At 52.9% G+C, this 26,311-nt stretch overlaps 1 protein-coding gene across 4 annotated transcripts in view; it reads left to right on the top strand.

Moving 5' to 3' along the window:
• Positions 1–9,516: 9,516 nt before the first annotated feature.
• Positions 9,517–26,311, top strand: part of NOTCH3 (notch receptor 3) — a 35,518-nt gene continuing 18,723 nt past the window's right edge. For 2 of the 4 annotated variants that reach the window (XM_079114040.1, XM_079114039.1), the window contains exons 1-20: positions 9,517–9,709; positions 12,365–12,443; positions 16,332–16,474; positions 16,556–16,894; positions 16,982–17,104; positions 17,191–17,424; positions 18,374–18,529; positions 18,618–18,803; positions 19,486–19,599; positions 20,113–20,226; positions 20,707–20,940; positions 21,049–21,159; positions 21,606–21,798; positions 21,875–22,026; positions 22,244–22,357; positions 22,781–22,936; positions 24,386–24,611; positions 24,954–25,155; positions 25,270–25,417; positions 25,814–25,998. In XM_079114040.1, coding sequence (XP_078970166.1) covers positions 9,589–9,709; positions 12,365–12,443; positions 16,332–16,474; positions 16,556–16,894; positions 16,982–17,104; positions 17,191–17,424; positions 18,374–18,529; positions 18,618–18,803; positions 19,486–19,599; positions 20,113–20,226; positions 20,707–20,940; positions 21,049–21,159; positions 21,606–21,798; positions 21,875–22,026; positions 22,244–22,357; positions 22,781–22,936; positions 24,386–24,611; positions 24,954–25,155; positions 25,270–25,417; positions 25,814–25,998 — 3,330 coding nt within the window. In that variant the 5' untranslated portion in view covers positions 9,517–9,588. Of the gene's footprint in view, positions 9,710–12,364; positions 12,469–14,527; positions 14,844–16,331; positions 16,475–16,555; positions 16,895–16,981; positions 17,105–17,190; positions 17,425–18,373; positions 18,530–18,617; positions 18,804–19,485; positions 19,600–20,112; positions 20,227–20,706; positions 20,941–21,048; positions 21,160–21,605; positions 21,799–21,874; positions 22,027–22,243; positions 22,358–22,780; positions 22,937–24,385; positions 24,612–24,953; positions 25,156–25,269; positions 25,418–25,813; positions 25,999–26,311 lie in introns of those variants that run through there. The other 2 variants (XM_079114041.1, XM_079114042.1) reach the window with 2 other exon arrangements.

Raw genomic sequence — 26,311 nt, 5'->3', positions numbered from 1 at the left:
TGACCAGGAGGCGGGGAGGGAGGGAGAGAAGTCTGCCTGGAGGAGGCGATCTTGGAGCTGAACCTTGCAAAACAAAAGTGCTCCGACCAGCGGAAGGCTCCTACGCACGCAGTTTATCGTTTCCGTGAGACTGGAAGAAAAGTTTGGGATAGGAAGACGTGGGATTGTAAAGGACTTTCACTGCCAGCAAGGGAAAATCTTGGACAAACCTGCGTGTCTGGAATATTACTTGGGGACTGGGGAGGGGGCTGGACCAGAGGGGAAAGACAGGGTGGGAAACCCGGCAGGAGGATTGGTGTATTTCGAGCAGTATAGAATGATACTCCAGTCTAGGCACTGGTGGGGGGAGCACATATGCAGGGAAGGCACAAAGGCAAGTTTGGGTCATGTCGGAGGGTTCTGGACCCTTGGAACAGAGACAGACTGAAGACAGATGGCCCAACATGCATCAGTGTTCTATAGGGGAGGGAGACACTGAAGCTGGGAGAGTGACTGAAGTCTGCACAAAACAGAGTGGAGATTGAGACTGAGCCCTTGGGTCCCCAACATCTAAGGGACAGGCAGAAGAGAGGCCAAAGTGTGCATGTGTGGTGCCCCAGCAACAGAGGAGGAGGGAGCAGCAAGAACCAGCAGCATCATTCAACCTGCTGAGAGATCAACCGTGAGGACTGAACCAGGCAAACTGACCCCCGCCCCCGCCAAAATCATGAGGGAGGAAAGCTGGGGGTGAAGACTTAGGACAGAAGGCTTGGATGCTCAGGGAGGTTAAGCAGGGATGGGGAGGGGAAGATTGGGACAAGGGTTCAGGGAAACAATTGAGACTTTTGAAAGGGAATTTAAGGCAAGCTTACTTACTACAAGGACCATCCTCAACCAATGGGGTGGGCAGAGGTTGGGGAAACCAACAGGGGTTCATGCAGCACCCTGGGCAGACACCTGCGGAGATCCATTGTTATTGCTGGGTGCCCTGCCAGACAATGGGAATTAAAACAGAGCCTAGAGAGAAGGTCATGTGGGCAGGATTTTTGGTCAAGGAATACAGCCAGCTGAACCGACCCTGGAAGGAGGGGTCCAAGAGGGCCAATGTCCCTTTCTCACTGTTTTTTTCTCCAACTTCATCTTCTGCCAGTGCTTGTTGCTGCCCAAATGCATCCAGAACTAGAGGATAAGAACAGCTTCAGCAAGCAGAGTGGAGTGGAGAAGGAAAGAATGGAGTTGGGGTGTGGCAGAGCAAGGAGAGGGGAAAGGAGCTGGGGCTGAGCAGATGTTGGATGAACATTCACTGTGGGTTTATTTTACCAGGAAGGAGACCTCAGCCTATGGCTGAGGGAGGAGGCAATGAAAAGCCCACGGGAGAAACTGCTCTCTGAAGTAGAAAGAAAGGAGGAAAAGATTAGGGGCCAGGGAGATAAGAACAAGTAGTTAAGAGACATCAGAGTGTCATGGTTCAGAATTGAGCAGGAGGAAATGGGGTCCGGGTGAGGCCATGGGCATGGATGGTCGGTTATGGTCTGAAGCCCAGGGTCTGAGAAGACCAGATGGACGATGGGGCATTGGGTCCGGATAGGGAAACCTCCACCCTCAGAAGAGGTGGGGGTGACCTTCCCTGTTCTCCCTTCCAAAACTGCAGAGCCCACAAGTGCTCAATTGAATTGAATTCCCTTCTCTCCACTTCCTTTTCTTCCCCATCAAATCTCACATCCCCTCCCTAGGAAAGCACCTCCAGCCCCCATCTCTTCCTCTGATCTAGCCCCTGATCTAATGAGAGCTGAACATATATATCCATGTCAGGAAGAGAGGTCTGGGGACAGGGGTAGAGGTCTAGCTTTGGGCACATTCAAGTCCCAGCTCCTGATTCATGAATTCAACCGACAGTAATGAGGGCTATGAGTGCACCTCTGTGGGAGAGTATTTATCTAACATGTGTGAGACCCTAGATTTGATCCCAGCACTACCATAAATAAATAAATAAATGGCAATTATTTCACCTCCTATGCATCAAGCTCTGTATTAGACATTGGGGATCCAGCATGGAACAAGATAGATGCCCACAGAGCTCACAATCCATTGGGGAAGCCAGACAGGATCACATGGAGGGGTTGGCAAAGCTTTCAGAGTGATCATAAATGAATCAGGGCTGGGCTTGTGGCTCAGTGGTAGAGCACTCGCCTAGCATGTGTGAGGCACTGGGTTCATTTCTCAGCAGCACATATAAATAATAAAATAGAGCTTCATCAACCACTAAAAAAATAATTTAAAAATTAAAAAATAAATAAGTGAATGAAGCAGATCAACTTCCCCTGCAAAATCCCCCAGTGGCTTCCACTTGGGGTAGATTCCCAGACCTTCTGGTCCCTCAGGACTCAGCTCCCCAAATTCCCTGACCTCTCACCTCTCACTCGCTCTGCATTTTCTCATTGCTCCTCTCATCTGTTGTCTTCCTCCTCTGGGATTTTGCACTTGTGGTTCCCTCTGCCTGGAGCACCCTTCCCTGGCTCTTTGTCTTGCCAGCTCCTCTCCTCCTTTAAGTCTTGGCTATAGTCTTCCATCCTCAGTGAAGCCTGTCTTGGCTCCCCACACCAAAATCACTCCCTCCTTCCCGTCACACTTAACCATCTCATATTGATAATTCCTATTTCTTTGCCTTCTTGTTTCTTATCCTCCTCTCCCATCGGAAGAACGGGCTCTGTCTTGGCTCAGTTTGATCTAAAATAGGGCCTAGCACCAAGTAGGAACTCAATAAAGTGTTTACCATGCCTGTAGTCCTAGCTACTCAGGAGGCTGAGGCAGAGGATTGCAAGTTTGGGGTCATACCCTGCAACTTAGTGAGACTTGGTCTCAAAATAAAAATTAAAAGGGGCTGGGAATGTAACTCAGTCGTAGAGTGCTTGCCTAGCACGTGCAAGGCTCTGAGTTCAATCCTAGTCTTGCAAATAATAATAATAATAATAACAATAATAATGTCCAATGACTGAATGAAGGTGAGAACTGGAGAGTCAGAGTGAGCAGACAGGTGAAAGCAGCCTTTGGAGAACAAGAACAGGGTTTGTGGTTGTGAGAACAGCCTGTACACAGTCTGGGAAGGCTGAGAGGCAGGGCAGTGAAGCTGGCCAGGTGTAGAGGCTGTGCTGCTCTGAGCAGAGGGGAGCAACAGAGGGTCCCAGGGAACCAGTGGACCTGGCTGAGTTCCATAGCCTCTGGGGTTCAGCCTCCTAGTCTCACCTCTGCTGGATTCCACTGGGCTCCCATGGCCCACTGCCTGGGCGTGAGGATCTGACCACAGCTTCTGCACAGAGAGGGGGCCTGCAGTCCCAGGAGGAGAGGCCCAGGGCACGTTCTCAGGTTCCTGGTCAGCATGCCGGCATCTGTGTCTTGGCCTGGCCCCAGGTCTGTGGGTCCCCAGGGACTGAGCTCATTGAGAAGAAATGTAGTCCCTAGCCAAGACAGCCAGCAGAGACACAGACAGGGGCTAAGCCCATCCCCACAACAGGAGCTGAGCAGCCGAGGGTTGCAAAGCCGTGGGAATGGTTGCTCTGACTCTCCTGTTCCCTACAGATCTGGACACCTTGGCCCACTCCTGATACTATGCAGGAACGTGGAGCCAAGTGGGACCCCACCTTCTGTTGAGTGGGTGCTTTGCAGATGTGCCTTTCTTCCTTTAATCCTCACTCCCCTGAGCTATCTTCAGGCTTGTGTTTCCCACAGACCAAGGGCTGCTGCATGAACAGGGTCACAGACTCTGGTCTTGTCTAATCAAATGTGTGTCTAAGTTCCTTGGTGGCTTCTGACAGGGAGCTCAGTGCCTCCTAGAGCATCCATTCTGAGAGAGAGTTCTTTCTCAGATTGGTCAGGGGACAAGCTGGTCTTCCCTGGGGGCTCTAGCTTTGCCCCCTCCAGCTGCAGACCCTTTTCTGGATCCCATGACCCCCAGAATGGTACTGAAGAGAGTGGTTTGAACCCCTGCAGCAGCTGTTCTGGTAACTGCCTGAGTTACCAGAGTCTACCAGGTAGAGGATGATGCCGTGACCCTCATCCTCCATCCGGCCCTCCTAGAGACCCCAGTTTCCCAGGCGGGCAACAGAGCAGGAAAGACACTGCAAGCCCCTGTGAGCAAGACTGAGGTAAGAGAGGGCGTGTGCTGGGAGAGCCCAGGGCAGCATAGGGGCTCTGCCTGGGGGAGGAGGGGCTTCCTGGAGAGGGACCCTCAAAAGAGAAATAGGACATCGCCAGGTACAGAAACAGGGAAGGAAAGGCACGTTGGGAAGAGGGTCCAGTACCATGGACAAAGGGGTGGCAAGAATGGAAAATAGAAGAGCATTCCCTTACAAGTAGAAAAAACTTTTTTTTTGTATTGGGGATTTAACCCAGGGGCACTTTACCACTGAGCTATATTTCTACCCTTTTTTGTTTTTATTTTGATACAGGGTCTCACTAAGTTGCTGAGGCTGGCTTTGAACTTGTGATCCTACTGCCTCAGCCTCCAAAGTTGAGTTGCTGGGATTACAGACATTGTGATACCTGCCTTTTCTTTCTTTCTTTCTTTCTTTCTTTCTTTCTTTCTTTCTTTCTTTCTTTCTTTCTTTCTTTTCTTTTCTTTCTTTCTTTCTTTCTTTTTTTTTTGAGACAGGCTTTTATGAAGACTGACCTTGAACTTGAACTTGTGATCCTCCTGTCTTAGTCTCCTGAGAAATTGGGATTACAGGCATGTGCCACCTTGCCCAGCTGAAAGTGCATTTTTGAAGAGAACACATTTGCTGTCAGTTCCTGCTTTGGGTGGAAGTCAAAGGGTCCTCTGGTCCCAGGCAGGGAGAAGAAGCTGGGCAAAGGACATGGAAGCAGAGGCATGCCACGCGAGGATGGGAGGATGGAATGGTTATGAGGGGGCTAGAGCAGGTTAGTCCCAGCCACTGGAGTCTGAACGCCAGGCTGGGGGGACTTGAATTTCTTCCTGGGATGATGGGCACGGGGAGGGACTGGAGCTGGGCCTGCCCACGGGCCAGTTGACTCAGCACCCTTGCTGTGAGTCAGCGTGTGCCCTTCTTGCGCAACTCTTTTTTGTCTTTTTCTCTGCCTGAACTCTACCCGCCCCTTCTGCTTCCCCATTCCACCTCTGCAATCTATGTGACCTGGAGTAACTCAGGCCCAAGTTCAAACCTTAACTCTTGGGGTACAGTTCAGTTGTAGAGCACTTGCCCAGCATGTGCTAGGCCCTGGGTTCCATCCCCAGAATCGAAAAAAAACAAAAGCAATAAACACCCACCTCAGCTGTTCTACTAAGCCTCTAGCAAATCAAATCGCCACTCTTCTGTCAATTATGCAGCTGCACCCATAAGATGGGCAGGGATCGCCCCTCCCAGATAAGGGTTCACCTGTAAAATGGGAGTGACAGGCCATCCTCAGCTCCTGTCTGTGGGACTGTGCTACCTGCCAGTCTAGGCAGGACTGGGAGTGGGGGGGTCAGTTCTAGTGCAGGTCCCTGGTTAGTCATTCAACTTCACCTTCACCTCCTCATGCTGCTTCTCTCTTTTTGATGTCCATTCTTCGCCTTCTTCTCTTTTCCTCCTCTACTCTTTAAAAATCATCCAAAAGGGCTGGGGATATAGCTCAATTGGTAGTGCGCTTGCCTTGGAAGCACAAGACCCTGGGTTCAATCCCCAGCACAGAAAAAAAAAAAAAAAAAAAAGAATAAAATAAAATAAAAATCATCCAAAGGAAGCCAGGTGCAGTATTGGCACTTGAGAGGCTAAGACAGGAGGATCACTTGAGTCCAGTGGTTTGAGACCAACCTGGGCAACATAGTGAACCTCCATCTCAAAAAAGAAAAAAGAAAAAGAAAAATCATCTCTGGGGGATGTGCTTCAGTGGTAAAACTCTTTCTTCACAAGAGAGAGTCCCTGGGTTCTATTCCTAGCACCCCCCCTACACAACAGGAATGAAGCACTGGTCCATGCTACAACATGGATAAACCTCAAAAACGTGATGCTCAGTAAAAGAAGCCAGGCACATCTCAGATGATTCCACTTATATGAAATGTCCAGAACAAGCAAATCTATAAACACAGAAAGCAAGTAGTGGTCGTCAGAGGCTAGAGGGAAAGAAAAATGGTGAGGAACTGCCAATGGAAATGCGGTCTACTTTGGGGTGATGGAAATGTCTTGGAACTAGGCAGAGGTGATGGTTGTGCAACAACACTCAGTGAATGCACTAAATGTCACTCAATTACACACTTTAATATAGTAAATGGTGATGTTGGCCTGGTGGTGCACATCTGTAATGCCAGGAGGCTGAGACATAAGTTTGAGGCCAGCTGGGAAACTTAGCGAGATCTATCTCAAAATAAAAATAGAAAAAGAATGGGAGCTCAGTGGTAAAGTTCACTTGGGTTCAGTCCTCAGTACCAGAAAAAAAAAAAAAAAAAAAAGAAAAGAAAAGAAAAGAAAAGAAAATCAGGGCTGGGTGTAGCTCAGTGGTTCCTTGCTAGCCTGGCATGGGCCAGTCCTTGGATCTAATACATAGTACTGCAAACAAAACGCAACAAGGAACCATCAATAAATGCCAAAACCAGTGGGCAAAAGTTTAATGGGCATCAGGATGTTCACACAGTCTGAGAATCTCCTGACAGGATAATTGTTCAGGATAATTGTGCCTCAGGAGGATCCAAAGTTTGAGGCCAGCCTGGGTAACTTAGTGAGAGCCTGTCTCAAAATAAAATAAAAAGGGCTGGAGATGTAGCCCAGTGGTGCAGTAGTGCACTTGCCTGGCATGTGCAAGGCCCTGGATTCAATCCTCAGCACTGTCAAGGGAAAAAAAATATGGGACAGGAGTAAAATGGCATCTTCACGGTAGGAAAACTTGACCAACTTTGCCCAAGCCATCAAGGCAAACATCACCAGTGCTGGGAACTAACATTAGGTATACTTCTGTTTAGGAGGAACCAGGAGGTCAGCTGAAGTGCATCCTTTGGAACAACTGACTTCACTTTTCCAGAAAATATCAAAGTTAGGGAAGACAAAGCAAGGCAGAGGAACTAATTCAGAGTGAAGGAGACCAAGAGACATGATGATGAGACGTACTACATGACCTGGATTAGATCCTGAATCAACGAAGAAAGGTATGGAAAGGATATTGTTGGGGACAACCAGCGAACTTTGAAAAACTGGAATAGTTTACAGGTGAAATTTGCAGGTGAAAAACTGGAGTAATTTACAAAGGAGAACGCCCTTGTCTATTAGGAAACACAGTGAAATGCATGCGTGTCTGTGTGTTTATAAGACAAGCATGGCAGTGTGGTTGGTTGATGAATCTGGACAAAGGGCTCATGGAATTTTGTGCTATTCTGCATCTTTCTGTTTAAAATGATTATATAATAAATAAATAAATGATTTCAAAAGAAGATGAAAAAGATGCTCAGAGTTTTCTGGGGCACCCATGTGACTATATCCCATCCAGACAACCCTCCTATGCTCAGTTCCAGCATTCGGCTGCTTTTGGGGTGACCCTTGGGCTCTTCAGAATCAGTGCCTCAACCCCACCTCTGTTCCCAATCAACCCATTCCTCTGTTTAACAGTCTCATTACCAAGCCAGAAACCAGGGGGCTCTGTCTGCCCTTCTCTCCTCCTCCTGATCCCTGACCTGTCCACTCTCCCTCCTCTATGTGCAGCCCAGTTCCTCTGCTGGGCTATCTCCCCTACAGCTTCTCCATAAGGGTTGAACCTCTAGATTCTCCCCTGAGAAACCCAACCCAGGAGAGCAAGGTACAGTTTCAGACCTAGAACAGAACAGGACATAGAACAAGAGCCTTATCCACTTACAAGTAAGTAACCCTCCCAAAGACAGCTCTCACCAACCCCTCTGTGTGCCTTGCCAGATTCTGTGGCTCATTCTGGACTACCTCTGAAATTTTAGTGCTGGGGATGCCTGTGTCTGTCTGTCTTTCTTTTCTCTAAAAATTCAAAATATATTCCAAATAACATTTTTACAACAGTCAAAACCTTTAGCCAAAAACCCAGATCTACAGTCCCATAAGTTTAACAAAATGACCTACATTTAGTTATCTTGATTACTGAGGAAAATATGGTGTCTCTTAAAACAAGGTAGTTTAGCAAATGGGAGAGTTTTCCTTTCTGGGTAGTCAAAACTTCACCCTTGATTATTATTTTTATTTCATCTATTCTAATACAGACAATTGTTCCAATTTGAAAGAAAGCTTACACAGATTTTTTGTATTAAATATTGGTGATGCAAGATTTAAGAACTCCCAACAACAAGGATCAGAAAATGACCCACAATTAAACAAAAAATGGTCCTAGCGGAGTGCCGTGGCACACACCTATAATCCCAGCAACTTGGGAGGCTGAGACAGGTGGGTTTCAAGTTCAAGGCCAGCCTCAGCGATTTAGTAAGACCTTCAGCAACTTAGGGAGACTGTCTCAAATGAAAAATAAAAAGCACTGGGGGGATAGCTCAGTAGTACTGTGCCCCCCTATAAGTTTTACTACACAGTGGAATCTGGTATTCGACATCAACAGTGCTTTTGAATTACATTTTTTTCACAAATGTAGTACCTCATCAAATAGCCAGTAAATACAGTGCAATTACAATTAGGGTTGGGAGACCGAGTTTCAGAAAGAATTGGTATTCACACTAAGATAACATTGCAAGGCAAGTCTCAGGCATAATCAAGATTAGGAATGCAGTCTGTTGGTTCCCACTGTGTCTGGCTCCCCTCGGAGCATACTTGGGACTCCCCCAGGTCTGGGCTTGCACTGTCTTAGAGTCCCCATTCTCATCACAGAGACAGAGAAGGCTGCCGGAAGCCTTTGGAGGAAGACTGATTTTGAGAAAGGCAGTAGGTTTCACTGAGCAAGAGTGGCAAAGCTGTGAGGTGGGCAGGGGCCATAAGGGATGGGAATGGGGGTGCTGGGTGGACTTTGGAAATTCACACATGGTAGTGAGGAGGAAGGTGGTGCTTCCTGGGTGGGCCGAGGTTAGGAAGGGGTGCATACACAGGTGCATGTGACTCCGGGTGAAAGTCTCCAGGTCTGATATTGCAAATGCTGCCCCAGGCTCTTGGCCTGGCTGGGCCTGAGTTTCAGGTTTGTGAGTGCTTCGTTCTTTCCTGTGCCCTTGAAGCTCTTGCATAGGTCTGCATTTGTGCCACGGTGGCTGCGTGTTCGTGCACCTCTTAGGATCTCAGCTTAGGGGGTTTCCGGGGGAATCTGTGGGTGTCCTCCGCTCTGGGTGTGTCCTTGGCTCTAGTTGTGCATTGGAAGATGCGGGTAGGGGTGTTCACAAACTGCGTGTGCCTGTCACTGCAGGTTCGCCGCGCATCTCTTCGCGTGGCCGGCCTAAGTTTCCTAGGGTCCCTAGGTCCCAGGCTCTGCGGCGGGAGGTTGGACAGGGACCCCGGGAGGCCGGGCGGGGGGCGGGGGCGCGCAGGGACAGCCCCGGGGCGGGGCAAGCCGCCGAAGGTTGGGGGCGGGGCGGCCGGCCGCCTCACTTCGGCGAAGTTGGCGGCGCGGAGGCTGGCCGGGGACGCGCCTGGAGCCCAGTGAGGGAGGGAGGAGGGAGGGTCGCGGCCGGCCGCCATGGGGCCGGGGGCCCGGGGCCGCCGCCGCCGCCGCCGCCGCCTGATGTCCCTGCCACCGCCACCATCGCCTGTGCGCGCGCTGCCCCTGCTGCTGCTGCTAGCGGGGCCGGGGGCTGCAGGTGAGGGGCTCGGGACCTGGCGGGCGGGACCGGGACGCGGGGGAGGGGGAGTGCAAGAAGTCCCAAGTCTGGGGCTGGGGGATCCAGGGAGTCAGAGACCAAAGCTGGGGCAGGGGTGCAGGGGCAGGGGTGCAGGAGCTGGATTACGTGCCAGTCCTGGGGGGTGGCGGAGTACCGGGACTCAGAATGAGCGGCAGGGTGCCAGAGGAGAAGAGATCCTTGAGCAATTGAGGCTGGAGATGAAGGGACCTAGGAGTCTGAGACTCAGAGCTGGAGGTGAGGGAGTCAGGGACTCAAGATGGGGGGGTTGCCAAGAATCCGGTGTTCGCCCCATCCCATCCCGGCCTGCAGTCCTGGGAAGATTACCCTTGGGGCCGAAGTACCCCCAGGCCGAGGACCCCTCTCACAAAAGCCCCCGCTCCCGACACCCCGGGCCGGGCGGGCCGGCCGGGCGGGGGGCGGGGAGGGGGCGCGAAGTTCTCGGAGCTCTGAACTCGGAGAAAACTTCCCAGGCCGGAGCGCTGCAAGACCCGGAGCCGGAGCGGGAGCTGGAGCCTCAGCGGCGCCCGCGCCCCCTCCCTCGCCTGCGGCCCCACTCCCAGTTCTGGGAGCCGCGATCCTGCAGACCCCGGACCCCGCCTCCGTGCGGGGAGGGGAAGGGGAGAGGGCCCACGTGCTCCCCTCGGGCTTCAGCTCCCCCTCCCCGCGGCCCGAGCCCCTCCCCAGCCGGCCAGGGCCCCCCGCCCCTCCTCCCCTTCTCTCTCCCCTCCCCCGCTCGGGACAATGGCTGCGCCGTCTAGACACCCCCTCCCCCCGGCCGGCCTCGCGCTTTCTTTGCCAGACAAAGCGGGACAGGCAACGGGGCCTGAACGGGGGCTGCGGGGGCGCCCCCCACCCCCTCCCCAGGAGGCCTGGTCGGCGGGGGAGGGGTCCGCCCGGGCCAGGGGTCTCAGGACACTACTGTGGGGCTCAGCGCTGGGCGGGGTGGGGGTTTTAGGAGGGTATGGCCTCACTGGCCCATCCCAGGGCCCAGCTGGGCAGGAGCAGCCGCCCCCGCAGGACCAGCACACTCATGGCCTGTCACACGCTTGCAGCCACACACAGCTCTGGGGCACACACTTTATGGAGATGCAAACGTGCATGCAGGCAGGCCCAGTATATGTAGACGTGCACACTTGGCTCACACAAGATACACCCAGATGCACACAGTTCACACAGTGACATGCATGGACACTCATCAAATGTGATCACACATGCCATTCCTAGCCCAAGACCTGGCACACACGCTGCCTGCACACACTCATAACCCACGGATACAGATTCAAGGACATGCCTACACCCTGCTCACATGCGCAGACAAGCACATCCAACCCCTACATATACACACCCGTGTACAATTGTACATCCAAATAACACGATTCACACACATGCACACAAGACGCAGCTTGTCTACATAAAGCACACACATCTATCTGCACAACTGCATGGGTATGCAGTTCACAGTTCACAGAAATTTGCCCATACTTATATGCACTTGCAGATTCAAATTTAGCTTCATGAGGACATAACAGATGCATGCTCAAGTCCCCACACAGACCAACACACAAGTTCATGTGTGCACACATGTGGCTCACATGGCTCACAGCACAGCAGGATAGGGGCTTGGGGAGGAAATGGCTCATGTCCCACAGCCACCAGGGTAAATTCACAAATACCCACAGTCTCCTGTCTGAGTGACAGTGCCCTGAACTTGTCATGTTGGCCATTCTCATTCTCAACTTATTCTGTTACTGTCTCTCCCTATCTCTGTCTTTGTCCTCTGTCTCTCTCTCCGTCTTCCTGCTTCTAGTTTCTTCTTTTATGTTTCTCTGTTTCTGTTTTTCTCCAGCTCCCTCACTCTTTCCATCTATCTTTGACACACACCCATACGGCCCCACACCTGCTCGGACACACTTGATTCTCCACTAGCTCAGTCCCAGCCACACCCCTGGCCCATGTGAAAGGACAGTTAGACTGTGCCACACCCAAGAGGGACACATCCCTCAGGGATGGGGACACCGGACAGGGCAGCACTTGTCTCATGCCAGCTGCCCCTCCCTGCAACACACACCCTATCCCTGTGCTGCCCATAGTGGCTCTCCTTGTAGTCTTCACTGACTCCTGAGTACCTGCCTGGGCCTCTCTTCAAGAGCCAGCACAGAGGCCTGCTAGCTGGAATAGGTGACCAACATCAGGTGAAGAGAAACCCATAGACCCCCAGATTCCCCACCCCTCCATTTTCCTGAGACTTGGACATTAAATCACGGACTCCTTAACGTTCAGCACCCTCACTTCCTGACTCTGCACTCCCCACTCCGCACATCTTAGTTCTGGCAGCTTCCTGAGCCCCCACATCTGGCACAAACCAGTCCCTCCTTCTTCCCGCCCCTGCCTTGTGGTTCCCAGGCCTAGAGCTGGCAGGGACAGCTGCAACCCCAACAGCTGGGGCCAGGGCGGGGGCCGTGGGAACTGTAGGTAGGGGGCCTCCCTGCACCCACAGAGACACCCCCAGCCCAGTGCAGCTGTTGCCTGGCAGAGGAAGGGAGGGGGGTCTGTCACTCGGATTGGGGTTCTTGGGCGCCCAGCTGACCCCCCACCTTCCTGTGCCCCTCGCAGCCCCCCCTTGCCTGGACGGAAGCCCGTGTGCAAATGGAGGTCGTTGCACCCAGCTGCCCTCCCGGGAGGCTGCCTGCCTGTGAGTGCCTGGCACAGCGCCATCGGTGGGCCTTGCGTGGGAAGGGAGTCTTCTTCCTCGGCCACTGTGTCCACTGCGGGTGCTTGTACCACTTCCTACATGTGTGTGGCTTGGGTAACCTTGTGTTTCCCCATTGGAAACTGAGCAGGGTTAAAAGCAGGGGCTTTGGAGTCTGCCTGGGCTGGATTCAGATCCCACGTCATGTTGCTTACTGGTTGGGAATTAAACCCTTTAAGTCTCAGTGTCCTGGTCTGGAAAATGGGCTCAGTAACCCTGACTTCATGGAGTTCTCGGCCACTTAAGGTCACATCTAAAGCCTCTTAATGAAGAGAGTTAATAATTAACAAACTGTGAGGGTCCAAATGGCAGCGACTTGGTAGTGGTGAGGACATCATTCATATTCTGCCATATCTCAAATTTTAGTAGTGGGGCGGTGCAGGAGGCCTATAATGCCGTCGTGCTCTGCCATCTTTCTTGCTGTGTGACCTTGGTCTAGACACTTCCCTTCTCTGAGCCCCTTTGAAGTTACACCGCACTTACTTTAGCTAGAACTCCCACTTGGGTTTACCTCTTTGGGGATGCATCTGTGAAATAGGAATGTTTCTCCCTGGCTTGGGACTGTGAAGATGCCCGAGTATTTAGTTCTTCCCCAATATAAGGAAAGGCAGGGGGTTGGAGGAGCAGAGTTGGCGCTGAGAAAGTGCTGAGCAGAGTCAGAGCATGGTTCGAATTCTGGGCTGTAGGATACCTTGAGCAAATGCTTGGAACTTTCTAAGCCTCTGATTTTTGCATCTGAAAAATGGGGCAATAATAGCTCTTCCTTTATGGGGTTGACTGTGAAGATTAAGAGTCTCTTCATAGGATATGCTCAGAGTACAGCAAGTAATAAATAAATTCTCATAAATAATAATGATAGGAAATAATGCTCAAGGTTATGGGGAAAGGCTTGGCTCCTTTTATGTTTTAACAGGTAATAGCAGTTCACCCAGTAGTCATTAATGGATTCATTAAGGTATTCATTTATTCAACAGAATGTGTGCCAGGCACTGGGTCAGTCTCGAGCTGGGTGGGTCTGGGGTGATTGCAGACACAGAAGAGCCCCTTTGAAGTTTCACCGCACTTACTTTAGCTAGAATCCCACTTGGATTTACCTCTTTGGGGATGCTAAAACTGGACAATGAGGGGTTCGTGGGGCTGGGGGAAAATGTGATCTTACCTGGAGCCACTCACTCGGGAGCTTAAGCCACTGGGCTCGGACGCCTGCGCATTGGAACTCCATGCCTGGACTACTGCCGACAGGTGAATGCGCCCGAGGCTGCCCCGCCCCTCGACAGGTGAATCACCGGCACGCTTGGCCTCCCGGAGCCCGGATCACCCGGAGTGGAGCGGGCTCAGTCTCCAGAGCAAGGCTGTAGGGGAACCATTCCCTAAACCCCCCAATCCCCCAACGATCTTCAAGGTCTCAAATATTCCTGTCCTTTTAGGGGTACCCCAAACTTTAGAGGTACCTTCCCCTACAGATCTCCGGAGTCGCTTCCCCAAAGTAGGATCCAAGCCCTCGTCCTTATCGTCTAATCCTCGCCTCCCCCGCTTTCCCAGCGGGCCGGTCCCCCTCCAAGCCCGCGCTCCCCCCTCGATCTCCCCCAAAGCTCAGGCCGTGGGGCGGGGCGCGGGCTGGGGCTGGAACCGGCCCGACCGGTCGGCGGGGGCGCGGGGCGTAGAGCGTGGGAACCCGCCCGGGGCGTAGGGAGGGGGCCGCGCCGGCCGCGCCCTGCCTGGCGGTGGGACCCGCTGTCCTAGGCGCCCGGCAAGCGCGCCCCCTCCCGGCGCGCGGTCCTGGCCGCAGTGGTAGCCCTGCGGGCTTTTGGGGAGGGGGCCGAGGGCTGTACCCTCCGCTCCTAACGCCACCCGCGCCCTTGCGGGCTGTGCCCCGACTTGTTTCGCTGGGGGCCGGGGTGGGGGGACACTGTGGTGACGCTAAGAACTGAGTCACCTGCTTGAGTTCGGTCCCAGGCGTCTGGGACCAGCCCGAGGGAAGGGACCGGCGCAAGTAGCAGGGGAGGGCAGGGGCGGGGATAGGGAGAGCGAGGGGTAGGATGAGCCCGGACGACGCCAAGACAGCCTGGACTCCCGGCTTTCCAAGCCCCTCCCTCAGAATCCTTCCTCGGGCTGTCCCCTGGAGGTTCCAATCTCAAGCCAACCCTCTCTCCCTTTCTCATTTCCCTTACAATCAAGGCTGCCTTTGTGGGCTTGGGGAGGGGTCTGCAGACTGAAGGGTCTTCTCCCAACATGAGGGTGGAGGTCCCTACCACAAACCCCAACACTCCTGCACGGGAGGAAGTTTGCATGAATCCTGGAGAAAGGAGTTGAGGATTTGTGGGAGCCCATCCGCCTGTTCATGTGAGTGAGAGTTGCCCATATCCGCGGAGGAGGCTGAGGCTTGGTGTTTGTGTTTGCCAGGCCAACGTGTTCAGTTGGCGTGTCCTTCTGTATGTGTATCTGTGGTTTCTGTGTCTGTCTGGGTGTGCCTTGATACTTATCCCTCAGAATCTGAGGTTCTTTTTTTTTTTTTTTTTTTTTTTTTTTTGGGGGGGGGTGCTGGGAATCGAACCCAGGGCCTTGTGCTTAGAAGGCAAGCACTCTACCGACTGAACTATCTCCTCAGCCCCAGTCTGAGGTTCTTAATTCGCTGTTCCCTCTGCCTGAAATGCTCTTCCCCACACAACCCTGTGGCCCCTTTTCACCTTCTTTAGTCTGTGAAAATATAATACCCATTCTCTTTTTTCCCATCGTTCCATCCACTCAGCCTGTGTAAGAGTTTCCTGTGGCTGTTGTAACAAATTACCACAAACTGGGTGGCTTGAAACAACAGGAATGTAGTCTCTGGAAATTCTGGAGGCCAGAAGTCTGAAATTAAGGTGTTGGCAGCCCACACTCCCTCCAGAGTTTCCAGGGGAGAAGCCCTCACTGCTTCTTCCAGCCTCTGATGGCCCCAGGCGTTCCTTGACTTGTGGCTGCCTCATCCGGTTCTCTGCCTTTGTCTGCACATGACCTTCTCTTCTCCCTCCCTCCCAAATCTGTAGTCTTTCTCTTATAAGGACACTTGTTATTGGATTTAACCCCCTGCCCCATAGTCCAGGATGATCTCATCTTGACATCCTTCATGTAATTACTTCTGAAAAAACTTTTTCTAAACAAGGTTCTGGGACATGGACATGTCTTTTTTGGGGGCCAACACTCACCTCACCACACTTGCATAGCCTTTGAGGCTCACCCTGCATGCAGCCAGCACGTAGGACATGTAGTGTATCAATTTGTTACTTGTCTGTGTACTCTGCCTGATCTGGCTGTTGAGTATCAAGAGAGGAAAAGTCACTTCCACTGTGTTTGCTTCTGTGTTTGTATTACTTAGCAAATAATAGGTACTCAGTAACTGTTCATTGCAGGAATGAGTGTGGTCAGGGGCAGTGGCGCACGCCTGTCATCCCAGCAACTCAGGAGGCTGAAGCAGGAGGATCACAAGTTCAAAGCCAGCCTCAGCAACTTAAGGACACCCTGTGTCAAAAAGGGACTGGAGGTGGCTCAGTGGTTAAGCACCCCTGGATTCAGGCCCCAGTAGCAAAAAAGAAGAAGAGGAAAGAGAAAGTGCAAGACTTGCTTCAGTAACTTAATGAGACTCTGTCTCAAAGTAAAGAATTTTAAACAGGCTAGGACTATAGCTTAGTGGTAGAGTGTCCCTGGGTGTAATTTCCAGTACTGAAAAAGAAAGAAAAAAGAGTGAATGAGTGTGTGGAGTATGTGTTTGCTGGTATGTTTTGCCTGTCCCTGTATCTTTGTGTCTGGGTCCACCTTGCCCTGAGTGTCCCCAATACACTATCTCTGCCACAGGTGCCCACCAGGCTGGGTGGGTGAGCGATGCCAACTGGAAGACCCCTGCCACTCAGGTCCCTGTGCTGGTCGTGGTGTCTGCCAGAGCTCGGTGGTTGCAGGCACTGCCCGGTTCTCCTGCCGATGCCCCCGTGGCTTCCGAGGTGAGGGGGGCATTCTGGAGGGGAGTCCAAGGCCAGTGAGGGTGCGGTCAGTCCTGAGCTCACCTCTCCTGGTTCCTCCAGGCCCAGACTGCTCCCTGCCGGATCCCTGCCTCAGTAGCCCTTGTGCCCATGGTGCCCGCTGCTCAGTGGGGTCTGATGGCCGCTTCGTCTGCTCCTGCCCACCCGGCTACCAGGGCCGCAGCTGCCGCAGCGACATTGATGAGTGCCGGGTTGGGGGGCCTTGCCGCCATGGTGGCACCTGCCTTAACACACCTGGCTCCTTCCACTGCCAGTGCCCGGGGGGCTACACAGGGCCACTGTGTGAGAGCCCCACAGTGCCCTGTGCTCCCTCGCCGTGTCGCAATGGGGGCACCTGTAGGCAGAATGGCGACCTCACCTATGACTGTGCCTGCCTTCCTGGTGAGTGAGCTGTACTCAGGGAGGCAGGGTGGGTGGGGATAGTGGCTCAGCCTCTAGTGGCCATCCTTGCTTCTCCTCCTGTACTAGGGTTTGAGGGCCAGAACTGTGAAGTGAACGTGGATGACTGTCCAGGACACCGATGTCTAAATGGGGGGACATGTGTGGATGGCGTCAACACCTACAACTGCCAGTGCCCTCCTGAGTGGACAGGTGGGCACCAGGACTGAGGGAGCTGGGTGGCAGACCTTGAGTTGGCACATACCAGGAGGCTAAACTGGTCCATCTGTGTGCCACAGGCCAATTCTGCACGGAAGACGTGGATGAGTGTCAGCTGCAGCCCAATGCCTGCCACAATGGGGGCACCTGCTTCAACACCTTGGGTGGCCACAGCTGTGTGTGTGTCAATGGCTGGACAGGAGAGAGCTGCAGTCAGAACATCGATGACTGTGCCACAGCCGTCTGCTTCCATGGGGCCACCTGCCATGACCGTGTGGCTTCCTTCTACTGCGCCTGTCCCATGGGCAAGACTGGTCAGTGGTCATTTTCTCTGTAGGCCACGAGAACCAGTGAAGGCTCTGATTTGAGTGTTAGGTCCTGCTGGGGCCGGGTGTAGTGGCGCACGCTGTGATCCCAGCTACTTGGCTGGGGCAGGATAATTGCAAATTGGAGCAAGGCCAGCCTGGGCAACTTCGTGAGACCCTATCTCAAAATAAAACATAAAAAGGTCTGGGGTGTTATTCAGTGGTAAAAACCTCTGGTTTAATCTCCAGTATGAGAAAAGAAAGAAAAGAATAAGAAAGATCAGTCTGGGGCTGGGCGTGTAGTGGCAGAGTGTGCACTTAGCATGTGCCAGGCCCTGAGTTCCATCCCCGGCACCCGGGAAGGAGGGAGGGAGGGAGGGAGGAGGAGAGTGAGGATGTACTGGAGGATGGATTTGGGGTGAATGGCAAGCCTAGGAGAGGTCTGGGAGGAGGCTGGCACACTGCCTAAGGCAGAAACCATTGGAATGGGGAGGTGTGGTGTTTGGAAACGGGACATGGAAATGGAGGGAGGGTATGCCTGGCAGAGAGTACTACAGAAGGAAAGCGTAAGGGTAGGACCCTTTTCTAATCAGAAGAGTCTGTAGATTTTAAAACAATGTTTGTAACTTATTTTCAAGTAGCTTGGGGGGACAAGATTAACACATAAACAGTAGTGGAATCTTGGTGGTATGTACAGGAATGATCAACTTTTCTTATATTTGAAAATTTTCATAATAGATTAAAAAAAACAGCTTCTTAATACTCTGCAGGTTAGTAAGAACAAAAACAAGGGGTTGGGAGCATGGCTCGGTGGTAGAGCTCATGCCTAGCATACCTAAGGCCCCAGGTTCAATCCCTTGCACCAACGCCTCCTGTACCCCCCAATTGGAGGGATGTGGAAGGAACCTTTAGGCAGAGCTGGAGAATCAGCCTTTGCCCTCTGTCTACCCTTTCTTAGGCCTTTTGTGTCATCTGGATGATGCCTGTGTTAGCAACCCGTGTCACGAGGATGCTATCTGTGACACAAACCCCGTGAATGGCCGGGCCATCTGCACCTGTCCACCCGGCTTCACTGGTGGGGCCTGTGATCAGGATGTGGATGAATGCTCCATTGGTGAGAGAGCACCTTCTAAGAATGAGGGGAGAATGAATGGAGTCGGGGGTCTCGGCGGGTCATGCCCACACTGTGCCCCGTTCTGCAGGCGCCAACCCGTGTGAACATCTAGGTCGGTGTGTGAACACGCAGGGATCCTTCTTGTGCCAGTGCGGTCGCGGTTACACTGGACCTCGCTGTGAGACCGACGTCAATGAGTGTCTGTCAGGGCCCTGCCGCAATCAGGCCACCTGCCTGGACCGCATTGGCCAGTTCACCTGCATCTGTATGGCAGGTGTGTGGTGGCCGTAGCTGTGGATAGAGGCCTAGTTCCACGGAGTGGAACTGGGTTTAGCTTAGTGACAGCACCAAGTGCTTAGTGTGGGTGAGGCTCTGGGTTTTATCCCCAGAATCACCCCCCCAAAAGTGAGATCCTTAGAGATAGAAACTTGGGGTGAGGTGGGAGCAGAATCTTGCCTGAGACTGTGGGAAGACATGGGTCCAATGGAGTCAGTAGTCCCTCTGATGGGCTGGGGGTGGAGTCCAGGCATTGGAAGCACACTGGGGTGAGGGTGAGTATGCGGGTGGTGGTGGCAGATGGCAGGAGTGGGGCCAGTGGCTGCAGTGGTGTCACATGTCTCCTGCAGACAGTCTCGCACTAAGGAGGGGTGGGACTTGAAGACGTGCACAAGGCTGCTATGGGCCCTGCAGTTGGGCAGGGCATGACTTTAGGACTAGGTCACAAAGTGGGTGTTTTAAAAGCAAGGCACATATGGGGTCTCATAAATCTTGGTCCAACTGGCACCTCAACTGGGTGAAAATCCAGCCTGTGGTTGAAAACTGAATCAGGTTGAGCGGAGGATGAAGCCGAGACACAGGGGATCTGTTTGTGTAGGAAATGGGGTGCCTCTCTCCCTGGGCCCCCTTTAGATCACAGGGTAGCTCCTACTGCCCTAATCCTCTTTCCCCACCCCCAGGCTTCACAGGAACCTACTGTGAGGTGGACATTGATGAATGTCAGAGTAGCCCATGTGTCAACGGTGGTGTTTGCAAAGACCGAGTCAATGGCTTCAGCTGTGCCTGCCCTTCAGGTGAGAATCCTGGGACAGGCAGCCAAAGGAAGGGTGGTCTGTGCAGGGGCAAAGGCTCCAGGGTGGGAACCATCAGGTCATGTGAGCAGATAACTTGGCAGAGTTTCGAAAACATTGAGGTTCAAGGCACTGTGGGGCACACCTGGCATCCCAACTCATCAGGAAGCTGAGGCAGGAGGATCACAGAGCCGAGGTCAGTCTTGGCAACTTAGTGAGAACCTGTCTCCACGTAAAAGATAAAAAAGTGTTGGGTAGCTTAGTGAGAGCTGGTGTTCAGTTCCCAGTACTACTAAATAAATAAAGAAAACAAAGTAAATTAAAACTAACAAATAAAAAGGGCTGGGGATATAATTCAGTGGTAAAGTACTTCTAGTTTCCATCCCCAGTATGAAAAAAATTAAAATTTATTTAAAACTAAATGGGAAATGAGGTTTCCCACACAAACAAGGCAGGGATGGTGAGGGGTGATGCTCACCCTGTCTGGGCCTCCTTTCTTTCCCCTCCTCACCCCAGGCTTCAGTGGGTCCACTTGCCAGCTGGACGTGGATGAATGCGCAAGCACGCCCTGCAGGAACGGCGCCAAGTGCGTGGACCAGCCTGACGGCTACGAGTGTCGCTGTGCAGAAGGTGAGGGCGGGTCAATGACAATCTGGCAAGAATCTGGAGGCGGAGCTAGTGGGGCAGAGGGCGCCAATAACAGACTTGGACTCAGAAGGAGAGGTTAGGGGCAGGCTTTTGGCAAGCACAAGGCAGGGCCAATGAGAGAGCCTGCGGGGTGGAGCTAATGATCGATGTAGGCTGAGGGTTGGGCCAAAGGGTCTAGCATGCAAATGAGTTCAGTCCCCTCTACCTTCCAGTGACCCTTAGCCTCTCCTCCCATCTCCAGTCAAGGGAGAAGCCCATAGGGTAAGGACTAGAGGTTGGGGACACAGGCCAGGGAAGGGTCTTGGAGGCTGGAGCTGGATGGAGTGAAGGCCTGAGTTGAACATGCTTCCCGATGGTTTGGTGGGCAGGGCCTGAGATGGAGCTGAGCCAGGATTGGGCAGAAGCCATAACTGTGGGCAGGCCCTTGGCAAGTGGGCGGATTCTGACGCTCTGGCCCTGCAGGGTTCGAGGGCACGCTGTGCGAGCACAATGTGGACGACTGCTCTCCGGACCCGTGCCACCATGGACGCTGCGTGGATGGCATTGCCAGTTTTTCATGTGCCTGTGCCCCAGGGTACACAGGCACGCGCTGCGAGAGTCAGGTGGACGAGTGCCGCAGCCAACCCTGCCGCCATGGGGGCAAATGCCTAGACCTGGTGGACAAATATCTTTGTCGCTGTCCTCCCGGCACCACAGGTAGGACTGAGGGCTTGACTGGGCAAGAACAGTACACCTGGAGGGGCGCATAGGGTTTGGGAATGGTGCACGACAGTGGTGGCTTCTTGCCATGTTTCCCTCCCCCAGGCGTGAATTGTGAGGTCAACATAGATGATTGTGCCAGCAACCCCTGCACCTTTGGAGTCTGCCGTGATGGCATCAACCGCTATGATTGTGTCTGCCAACCTGGCTTCACAGGTGAGCAAGTGACTGCCATGGAGAAGGTGTCATTATCGGGTAAGGGTGAAGTCACTGGTCTCTGTTAGGTGGATTTGCACACATGTCCAATGAGGTTGTCTTCACTCTTCCCTGAAACTGTGCTCTTTCTCATTGGCTTGGGATTGTCCCCATATTGGCTCATGATTATTCTGGAGCAAAGATGAAGCTTAGACTTCGGGACAAGATTGTGTCTGTGTGGTGACAAGGTAATCCTTGGTGGAATTGGAAGTGCCTTCATGTCAGTTTGGGGAACCAGCGTGTTCTGGTGCAAAGCAGCTCTGGGTTGAGGAGGTGGCTGACTTAATTTGCGTAAGAGCTGATACATTATGAGAATGAGGTTGTCCTTGCAGGGGGTATGGGACAAGGTGTCTCTGGTTGGCTCCACCGTCCTTGTCCAGGGATGAGATGGCCTGCATGTTTCCCAGGGCCCCTTTGCAACGTGGAGATCAATGAGTGTGCATCCAGCCCCTGCGGTGAGGGAGGCTCCTGCGTGGATGGGGAAAACGGCTTCAGCTGCCTCTGCCCACCCGGCTCCTTGCCTCCACTCTGCCTCCCGCCAAGCCATCCCTGTGCTCACGAGCCCTGCAGTCACGGCCTCTGCCATGATGCGCCTGGCGGGTAAGACCCCTGTCCAACTCATGCCCCTTCTGCTGTCTCCCTGGCCACTTGCCACCCTGACTGCGTCCCCTGCCAGGTTCCGCTGTGTGTGTGAGCCCGGCTGGAGTGGCCCCCGTTGCAGCCAGAGTCTGGCTCGAGATGCCTGTGAGTCTCAGCCCTGTGGGGCTGGTGGTACCTGCATCAGCGATGGAATGGGCTTCCACTGTACCTGTCCCCCAGGAGTCCAGGGTGTGTGTCCCCACTTTCTCTCCCCGGGCTCTCTGACACCCTTGCTTTCATTTCTTTTCTCCTCCATTCTCGCCTACATTTGCCTCTTTTTTGCTTCTCTTTTTTCCCTCTGAGGTGCTCCCTAGGGGGTTGGATATCAGGGTGGGGATCCCAGGGAGGGGGAGGATGGGAACAGGGAGTCCCTCAAGACTATCCCATTCTGTCTGCCCCCCCACAGGCCGTCAGTGTGAGCTGCTGTCCCCCTGCTCCCCAAACCCCTGTGAGCATGGGGGCCGCTGTGAATCTGCTCCAGGTCAGCTGACTGTCTGCTCCTGCCCCCCAGGCTGGCAAGGTACATTAGCCACTCTCTCCCTTACCTCCTGTGTGCCTTACCCCATACTGGGTTATGCTGGGGGACAGAGGGGTCCTCACTCCAACCCTGTCTTTGAGGGAGCTTCCTTCTGGGAAAGAACAGAGCTGGATATAGGTACTCCTGTAGATAATCAGTATCTACTGACCCATATGTAGATATGGGTTGGCTCTGGAGAAGAAGCCATATGGGGCTGGGGTTGTTACAACCCAGCTGTTTTGGGGACAGCTTCCTGGAGGGCAGACCATTTGTACCCGCCGAGACAGACAGAAGTAAGTTCTGGAATGGCCTGTGCAAAATATGTTTACCTATCTCAACCCACAGGTTCTTCCTGTGCCCCAGGTACCCTCAGACCCTGCCTTGCACCCTCTAACCCTAGGTGTCACCTTGCTCCCCCACTTCCAGGCACACGATGCCAGCAGGATGTGGACGAGTGTGCCGGCCCCTCACCCTGCGGCCCCCATGGTTCCTGCACCAACCTGGCGGGAAGTTTTAGCTGTACCTGTCACGGGGGTTACACTGGTCCTTCCTGCGATCAGGACATCAATGATTGTGACCCCAGTGAGTGCAGGGGAGCTTGTGGGGAGTGTTGCCCTGGGGACATTCATCAAGCCTGTACTGCGTGGTGGCACTGTGCTCTCGTGTGGTGTTCACAGCTCTTTTACTTTCCTCATTTTACTGCCTTGGAAACTGAGCCCAAGGAGGTTAAGTGACTTACCCAAGAGCATACAGCAAGTAAGGGAATGAGCTGGGCTGGAGCACAGATCTGTCTGGCCCCGAAGCCTGTGTTCTGCCTCTGGCAGCAAGCATTAAAATTGTGTTAGAGTAAGAAATAAAGGTCCCCAGGGTGGGCCGGGGACGTAGCTCAGAGGTAGACCTCTTGCCTACCACGCCTGAGGTTGTGGGTTTCATCCCCAGCTCTGCCAAAAAGAAACAAAACAAAACAAAACAAAAAAGCAAAGGGCTCTAGAGAGTTCTCTGGAGTTGTCTAATAGACAAATAACTGTAATTTTAAATTTCTAGTAGTCATGTTAAAAAAAAAAAAAAAATATATATATATATATATGTATATATATATAAGAAGGCCTGAGGGTGGAGCTCAGTGGTAGAATGCTTACCTGGCATCCATGAGATACCATGTTCAATCTCCAGCACCGTGAAAAACAAAGAAGAAATGGGCAATAATAATTTAATACTGTATTTTATTTAAACCAGTATATGAAATATTATAATTTGAACATGTAATCAATGTTAAAGTTGTTGAGATATTTTACTTGTATACTGTTTTCAAAGCTTGAAATTCAGTATGTATTTTATACTTACCCCCTATCTCCATTTGTATTGGTAACAATGTAACCACACGTGGCTATGCTGGCCAAGCCAGGCCTGTGTTGAGACCAGGAATGAAAGAAAGCACAACCTAGCAGTACAATTGTCCCTTAGTATCCATGGCAGATGGTCCCAGGACCCCCATGGATACCAAAACCCATGGGTGCTTGTGTCCCTTCCATAAAATGGCTCAGTGTTTATAAAGAACTCATGCACAACCTCTCAGATACTTGAAATCATCCTTACATAAGTTATAATATCTAATACAATGTAAAGGCCATGTAAAAACTTATTATACTCTATTGTTTAGGAAATGATGACAAGAAAAATGTCTGTACATGTTCTGTACAGATGCAATTTCTTTTTTCTACATTTCCCATCCACTGGTTGAATCCACCAATGCTGAGTCCAAGGTTATGGAGGGCAGAGTGTATTTGTTTGGCAGCTCAAGGGGCTTTTTGGTTCTCCTGAAGCCCTTCCCTTCCACATGGGGAGGTTTCCAGATGAGACAGGAGATAAGGTTGCGAAAGAATTTTATCCCTCTGACCAAATGTGCCCCTCCCAATTGAACCTGGTTTCCTCCGAGTTCCTCTCCATGACCCTCTATGCAAGGCCTGGCCAGGCCAGGCCAGGCGATGGGGACAAGGTGGGCTAAACAGACCTCTTCTCTTCTGAATACAGACCCGTGCCTCAATGGTGGCTCCTGTCAGGACAGTGTGGGCTCCTTTTCCTGCTCTTGCCTTCCTGGCTTCGCTGGCCCACGCTGCGCCCACGATGTGGATGAGTGTCTGAGCAGCCCCTGTGGCCCTGGCACCTGCACCGACCATGTGGCCTCCTTCACCTGCACCTGCCCACCAGGCTATGGAGGCTTCCATTGCGAGAAAGACCTGCCCAACTGCAGCCCCAGGTGGGTGGGGCCTCGACTTGAAACTCAGGGGCTTTGGCATCAGATGAGGCCCCAGATGGAGTGGAGGACTAGGGGGAGGTCCTTGGCTTGGCACCCAGCTGAGGACTCTGATGACTGAAGGGGCTGGGTTGAAGGTCATCTTAGAGACACTGCACCTTGAACCTGCAGGTGGTTCCCAATTTAGCGCTGAATCTTGGTAAATTGAGACTAAGGGATGAGGTGGGATCTCTGCTAGTGCTGCAGCTTCTTGTGGGGGTATGAGTCAGAGATTGGAGAAACCCCCAGTTCTAGGAGGGAAGGTGGGAGGGAGCAGAGCTTGATTCTCTTCTTCCCATTCCCTAGTTCCTGCTTCAATGGAGGGACCTGTGTGGATGGTGTGAACTCATTCAGCTGCCTGTGTCGCCCGGGCTACATGGGTGCCCACTGCCAATATGAGGCCGATCCTTGCCTCTCCCGGCCATGTCTGCACGGGGGCGTCTGCAGCGCCACCCACCCTGGCTTCCACTGTGCCTGTCGGGAGGGCTTCACCGGCAGCCAGTGCCAGGTGGGCGGGACCACGGGTCCTGGGGGGAGGAGTTTGGTGGCGCAGTCTGGGGAAAGGCCTGCCCCTCCTTCTGGGAGCAAAGCCCAGTACCGATTCTGAGGGCCTCATTTCCAGACCCTGGTAGATTGGTGCAGCCATGAGCCCTGTCAGAACGGGGGTCGCTGTGTTCAGAATGGGGCCTATTGCCTTTGTCCCCCTGGATGGAGTGGACGACTCTGTGACATCCGAAGCCTGCCCTGCAGAGAGGCCGCAGCCCAGATTGGTAAGAGGGAGCACGTGGCCTGGCTGGCGTTTGCATCTAGGGGAGGGTGGGTATGACCCTACCTCCTGCTAGTGTGAGCCCAACGAGTGCCACGGTTTGTGGGTGTAATGGGGTGTGTGACTGAGTGTGTGGGTGTGTGATTGTGTGACAGCTACCCGGATGTTATGTGTGTCTGTCATCCTGAGACAGCTGGGACAGTCCGTGTGACTGAGCCAGTATAAGCAGTAAAGTCATGTGTATGTCAGTGATTGAGACATGCCAGCTGAGAGGATGTGTGACAGCCCTATGGAATGTGGGTGAGATCCTGGGGACTGATGCCAGTAGGGATGTTGCGTGATGTGTATGATGTGGGCAGAAAAGAGGAGGAATGCATAGCTGCCACTCTCCTGTCCCCAGGGGTGCGGCTGGAGCAGCTGTGTCAGGCAGGTGGGCAGTGCGTGGACCAGGACAGCTCCCATTACTGCGTGTGCCCAGAGGGACGCACCGGCAGCTACTGTGAGCATGAAGTGGACCCCTGCTTGGCCCAGCCCTGCCAGCATGGAGGCACCTGCCGTGGCTACATGGGAGGCTACATGTGTGAGGTAAGGGTGTGGCCCAGTGAGAGGGAAGGGAGCTAGTCATGTCTGGGCATGTCTGGGTGTGCATGGGCACGTATTTCTGTGTGTCTGACCTGGTGCAGGTATGTCTCTCACCCAGGCATGTCTGGGTGTTTACTTTTGTGACTGGGTATATCTTTGTGGGTATCACTGTATGTAAATCTGGGGGTATTTGTATCTGGGTTGCTTCTGACTTCAGTTGTTTCCTGGGAGCATCTATGTGTGCCTGTGTGCATGGCGTCTCCTTGTGAATGAATGAATGAACCAGAGTGTGTGTCTGGTTGTGGTATCTTGAGGG

This window comes from Sciurus vulgaris (genome assembly GCF_902686455.1).
Source record: "Sciurus vulgaris genome assembly, chromosome: 16".
Lineage (NCBI taxonomy): Eukaryota > Metazoa > Chordata > Mammalia > Rodentia > Sciuridae > Sciurus > Sciurus vulgaris.
Note: the sequence above shows the minus strand (reverse complement) of the source record. Positions and strands in the feature narration are given on the sequence as shown.